The sequence below is a fragment of the Suricata suricatta genome, chromosome 12, assembly GCF_006229205.1.
Source record: "Suricata suricatta isolate VVHF042 chromosome 12, meerkat_22Aug2017_6uvM2_HiC, whole genome shotgun sequence".
Lineage (NCBI taxonomy): Eukaryota > Metazoa > Chordata > Mammalia > Carnivora > Herpestidae > Suricata > Suricata suricatta.
Genome location: NC_043711.1, coordinates 2,320,100 through 2,325,831, shown reverse-complemented (window position 1 = coordinate 2,325,831; position 5,732 = coordinate 2,320,100). Strand labels below are relative to the sequence as shown.

The window sequence follows — 5,732 nt, the reverse complement described above, 5'->3', positions numbered from 1 at the left end:
CCATCCACCCATCCACCCATCCACCCACTCATCCATCCATTCATCCACCCATCCATCCTCCACCCACCCATCCATCCATCCACCCATCCATCCATCCATCTTTCCTGCACCCTCCCACTCACCCACCTGCCCATCCATGATGGTTGAGCCTTAGTTTCTGCCTTGGTGAAAAAGAAATAAGGCTTCCTCGCAAGAACTGTTTCCAGGATCCAACAAAGACACTGTCTGTAAAACACTTGTCGTGCAGCCTGGCCCGGGAAAGTGTATTAAATGGGAGCGACTCTGTTTCTTATTGTGCCTGGGTCCTTCATATTCACACAGTGAAGAAGGCAAGAGGAAGAAGAAGGAGGAGGAAGAGGGCGAGGAGGAGAAGGCTAAGAAGAAAGGAGAGAGGAACTTGGGGCTGGAGCTGGAGGAGAAAGAGGGCCCCAGAGATGACCAGAAAGTCAAGAACACAGCCATGTGAAGACGCACCACACACTTCTTCCAGGCAGCCCCCCAGAGTTTCCCCTTCCACACCATGTAAGGAATGGCCTGGACATGAAGCCACCACAATATTCCACCTAGAGTTGAGAACGCCACCCCCCGAATGAAGACCGTGGAACTCGCCCTGCCCCTGGGTGGGGGGGGGGGGGGAGAGGGTTCTCCAGCACTGCGTGCACGGGCTTTACCGGCCCTCCTTCCTGAGCTGTCTGCCTGGTGATTCTTGGACTTGGAGTGCATTCTTGGTTTCGAGAACCCCTGAGACCCCCCACCATCTCATGGCTCCACCCACTCCTACTTCCCACTGCCTGATTTCTTTTCTGTCTCCCTGAAATCTGTGGTCTAGAACATCCCCGGTCCCTGTCAGCCCCAGGACCAGCGTGGGGCCAGGGCTGCCTTTGGGGACCTGCATTAAAGAATTGATAAGAGCCCTTCAGAAGGGCTTTTTGTCTCTTGGGACTCAGTTTCCCCCTGGGGGAGGCAGCTTTGGGGGTTGGGGCCAATGCCTGGGCGGGTGCCCGGAGGCCCTGGCACACTGAACGCTTTCCGCGCAATCTCGGTCTTGCAACCCCGAGTCCTGGACTTTGAGCCCCCAGAGTGCTGTATCCTGGGAAGCCTGGGCCCTCCACCCTCGGGGTCACGTGGCTCCGCGACGGGGCGCTGCGTCTGGGAGGCTGCGGGTGCCGCAGGGTTCTGCGCTCTTTCTCCTCCCCGTTTCCAGCCACCTCTTTCACCTCCCTCTCTCCGGGGCCCTGGACCTTGCCCTGGATGTTAATTATTTCTTAATAAGGACCTCGATAAAGGCGAGTATTCCGGGTCCTGGACCTGGGGGTTGGTAGGACGCAACCCAGGAGGCAGGGACCTTCGGTGCAAGAACACTTCCAGGACCGTCCACCAGGGGGCGGAAAAACCGTAAATAACATAAAGGTAATCACAGCCCTAAGAGATACTCCCAGGGAGCACCTAGCATCTTCGTCCTCTATCAGCACATAACCCGTCCCATTTTCCAACTGAACATACTGAGGCACAGAAAAAGAGATGTCACTGGCTGCTGTTGGCGGAGCCGGGACGGGGAGGCCCAGGCTACCCGAAGGACAAGGGAGTTTGAAGGCTCTAGCTAAGGTCACGTTTGGAGATGAATGTCCTAGGATGCGGGAGTGTTGGGGTGTGGGGTGCTCGTTCCTGGCTGCACTTCCTCCCTGGGAAAACTGTGTCCTTCTGGAATGCCAGACGCAGTTCTGCAACCCGAGGACCAGAGGTGAGGCGAGAAGGAAGGTGCCAGGGCTTGGGACCATTGCTTAGACCAGGCCTGGCGCATATCAGGTGCTCAGGGAATGAGTTTCCCACCTTTCCTGGGCCTCTCCTCCCCTGACTTTGGCCGTGGGCAGAAGAGGGTCAGGGGGGGCCTCAGCGAGATGCCTGGGACCCAGGGGCCCCTTCCCCAGCAGGGCCCGAATTCAGGGAAGGGGGCCCCACCCCCCACTTCCGGTGGCACTGGCCACACCTTGCCCTGGGGTGCCCTGGGCAGGCCACTTCCTCCTCTAATGGAGATGGAGAAGTGCCCCAGAGCCTGCTGGGTAGAGGCAGGGACAGACTGACCAGGATGGACAGGCTCTGGATGACCGCGGGCCGGGTCTCCCTTCTGGCAGCTCTGGCGCCGCACCTGGTTCAGGCACAATCCTGTAAGGCCTCCGGGAGGGGGAGGTGGGAAGGGAGCCCCGACCCAGCAGCCCGGCCCCTGACCCCGCCCCGCCCCGCCCGCAGTGGCCCAGAGGAAGCCGTGGCTGGTGGGGCTGGGGGCCGCACTGGCCGCCCTCTTCCTGCTCTTCGTCCTCACCGTGGTCTACGCCGTCTGGTGCAGCGAGTCCCGCGACAGGTGGGCCCCACTGAGCCTCAGCCCCCTTCCCCTGCCCAACCGCTGGCCCCTGGGAGCCGCTCGCCTCTCCCCTCCGAGCCAGGGGGCCGGGCCGGGGTGGGCGGGTGGTGGGTGAGTCTTTGATTCAGAACCGATGGGGCCTCACGTAACCTCATGACCCCCTCTTGACCACCCACGTGGTAATGAGCCCCCAGCCCTAATGTGGGTTTCAGACGGGATCGGTCTTCACCACCTCCCTTCGAACCCCACCCACTCATCCCTCCCTCCCTGCGCCGCTCCTCTGCGTGCGCCCATCCCCCATCGGTGCTCGGTCCACCTGTCCACCACCCACCCACACGTCCATCCACTCGTTCACCCAGCCACCCATCAGGCCCCCGTCTCTCCGCCTGTTCCCGCGCTGCAGTTCTGAGCTCAGGAAGCCAGGAAGGCTAAGAGCACCGTCTGGTCTCCTGTGGCTTGCTGGTCGCCTCCGGCCAGGGTTCTAACCCGTCTGCCCCTCGGCACCCCTTCTGTACAATGGGATCAACAAGGAGTGCAGGACTCGGAGGTTCTGGGAGAGTTGCGAGAGGCCTGGAGCGCTGGAAGTCTGTGATAAATTAGGGTTTCTGGACCTTTCTTGTCTCCACAGCAATAAAGAGGAGGAAGAGGGGAGTGTGAGAAAGGAGGAGAAAGAAGCAGAGGGCCACCAGGGGCTGGAGCTGGAGGAGAGAGAGGGGCCTCCAAACCATGAAAGAGTGGTGAGCTCCTCCGAATGAAGGCTTCCCACCTACCTCCTCCAGGCAGGCCTCCAGGGATGCCCAGTGCCTGCTCTGTACTCAGCAAGCAAAGTCCTGGTCCTGGGGCCAGAAGATCATTCCGTACGGGGTTCGGGGTGAAGTGTCCCTGAATGAGGCCCACCCCAAGTCCCCTTCGGAGGCTCCTTTGCATTTACCTGGATGTTTACACGTCCCCTTTCCCAGCGCAACCTGCCCGAGCCCCCTTTTCACTGGCAAGAGGGACGTGGGCAGAGTGCAATGGGCCCTCCAGTTTTCACAGGGCCCAGGGCCGGTCCAGCCCTCCTGCATCTTGCTTCCGCTGCTCCTGGGCTTGAACTTTGAGCCGAAGCCGCACAAGGCGGTTTCCTGGGAGACAAGCCCCCCTGTCACCCTGTGCCGAGTTCTGGGTCAGTGTCCGCGAGCAGGGGCTTCCAGCAGGTGCCGAGGCCGGGAGGACGCGCGGCGTCATCGCCCCGTCTTCCTGCCCCGCACCCCTCCCGGTGGCGGCTCCGTCCTTGCTGTGTGGCCCTAAGCATGTAACCTAACCTCTCTGTGCCCAAGGGTCCCGTCCTGTGAAAGAGGGAGGAAAATAACTTGATCGTTTATAAATTGTCATGAGGATTCAGTGAAATGATGGCCACAAAAATCCCGAGCACAGAACCCGGAACCCAAAGGTGTCTAATAAATGCCGGCTTGCTGTCACGCTGCAACGGTGTGGATCCGGCGGGGCGCACGGGGATCTAGAAGCACAGGTGTGCGTCCAGACCGCGGCTCCGAGTCCGGAGGATCCGGGGTTCCGGGTGGGGGCGGGGCGGAGGGCGGGGCCACGCAGGCCCCTCCCCTTCCGCAGGGGCTGGACTTCTCCTCTAGGGGCGTCTGGAAACGGGGCGGGGTGGGGGGGAACGATTTGTTGCTGTCGCAAGCCTGCGTCCCTTGTGTGGCATTTAGTTGGGGGCCCAGGGTACGGCAAACAGCCTGCAGTGTCAGGACAGCCCCCCCCCCCAAGCCAAGAACTGCATCACCTTAGGGACCAACGTCCGAAAACCACAGACGCTTTCCTTGAAATCCAGGGCCGGCTTGCGCCCGCCCCCTCCCTGCCACGAGCGGAGCCCTGACCTCGGGTCTGAGGGCCCCAAGTCGGGATGAGCCCCCACCCCGGGTTGAGCTCCACACCCCTGGTTAAGTCCCACAGCCCTTAGTGACCCCCCACCCTGGCTTGAGCGCCAGACTGAGACCCACCCCAGGTTGAAGCCCACAGCCCTGACTGACCCCGCCGCACCCAGCTAAGCCCCCTACCCCTGCGGGACCCCACAGTCGAGCTCCCATCCCTCACCAGGCCTAGCCTAGATGAGCCCCCAACACCATCTGAGCCCCCAGAACAGGCTGAACCTTCATCCCGCAAAAGTAGCTCCTGCTAGGGCCCCCTTCCTTGCTGCGGGCAGGGGCTGAGGGGGTGGGGGCGCAGGTGGTTGGGTCCAGATCCCCGCACCGTCCGCAAGGGGGCGGCATAACCTTGCTGCTGAGGGCAAAGCGCCCAGCCCAGTCCTAGAAGGGCAGGCAAGGGGGCACGGTGGGATCTGGGCGGCCTCGGACCCCCCGCCCCCACCCCGCGACGACTGTCGTGTGTTCCTTCTGGGCGGCGGCGTGGGGCCGTGCATCTGCGTGGAGTGTAGGGGCACTGTGCCTGGGTCCCTTTGTGTGTCCCGTCTTTGTGCCTCAGTTTCCCCATCAGTAAAAAGGGATAGAATCATCCTTGCCAGGGAGGCCTGTTCTGGGACGAAGGAGCACTGGCTGCTCATCTTGGGGTCTCTTGCAGGTCTCCGGGGAACCTGGGGGGGGCGGGATGAGGGCCAGTGGCTCAGGGATCCCAGCCCCCCCAAAGAGAAGTGACTGTCCCTCACACCTGCAACGCTCCTGTGTCCCACAGCCTCGCTCCTCTCTGACCCCCGCCTTTGGGACCCCCCCCATCGCTGCTGGGGTCGGGGAAGAACTGGACTGTGTGATGAGGGCCAGGGTAGGGCAGACTGGGGGCTGGGGGCTTGGAAGGCGGACCCGGGCTTTGTTCAGGTAGGTGGGGAAGGCCTCCTTGGTGAGAGGGTGTTGGAACCAAGTCAGGTCCCACCCTCCTCTGCCCACAGCCCGCCAGGGCTCCCACCTTCCTGGGGGAAAAAGCCCAAGTCCTGACGGTGGCCCAGACCACCCTGCATGCAAGCCCTCCCCGCCCCCCCCCGCCCCCCCCTGCTTCAACCACACTGGCCTCCTGCTGTTCCTCCAATATGCCAGGCAGTGTCCTACCCCAGGGCCTTTGCACAGATTGTGCCCTCTGCCTGAAACCCTCATCTGTCAGACTCTCAGAGGGCTGCTTCCCTCCTAGCCAGGTCTCACGGGAGACCCTCTCTCCCACCCCTTACTTTGCTTTACTTCTTTGGCACTTACCTCCTCCGATATGTTACTTATTTTTGTTGTTTACCCTGGATCGCCCCAACTTGGAGCTGTAAGGGCTAGGAAGGCCGGTTATTTTGGGTGTTTTGTTCCGAGCTGTGTCCCCAGTACTTGGTACTCAGCAGATGCTCAGGAAAGTTTTGCTGCACCAATGGGACTTTGGCAGGTGGAAAGAG

General features: G+C 61.7%; 2 protein-coding genes across 2 annotated transcripts in view; both read left to right on the top strand.

Moving 5' to 3' along the window:
- The window catches only part of LOC115274693 (small integral membrane protein 24-like), a 2,956-nt gene extending 2,037 nt beyond the window's left edge, over positions 1–919 (top strand). Inside the window, exon 4 of the mRNA XM_029918111.1 lies at positions 322–919. Coding sequence (XP_029773971.1) covers positions 322–466 — 145 coding nt within the window. The 3' untranslated portion in view covers positions 467–919. The remainder of the gene's footprint in view (positions 1–321) is intronic.
- Positions 920–2,036: 1,117 nt separating this feature from the next.
- Positions 2,037–3,821, top strand: LOC115274687 (small integral membrane protein 24-like). Its single transcript, XM_029918100.1, has 3 exons — positions 2,037–2,165; positions 2,248–2,359; positions 2,988–3,821. The coding sequence occupies exons 1-3, from the start codon at positions 2,087–2,089 to the stop codon at positions 3,112–3,114; spliced, it is 318 nt and encodes a 105-aa protein (XP_029773960.1). The 5' UTR covers positions 2,037–2,086; the 3' UTR covers positions 3,115–3,821.
- Positions 3,822–5,732: the final 1,911 nt, after the last annotated feature.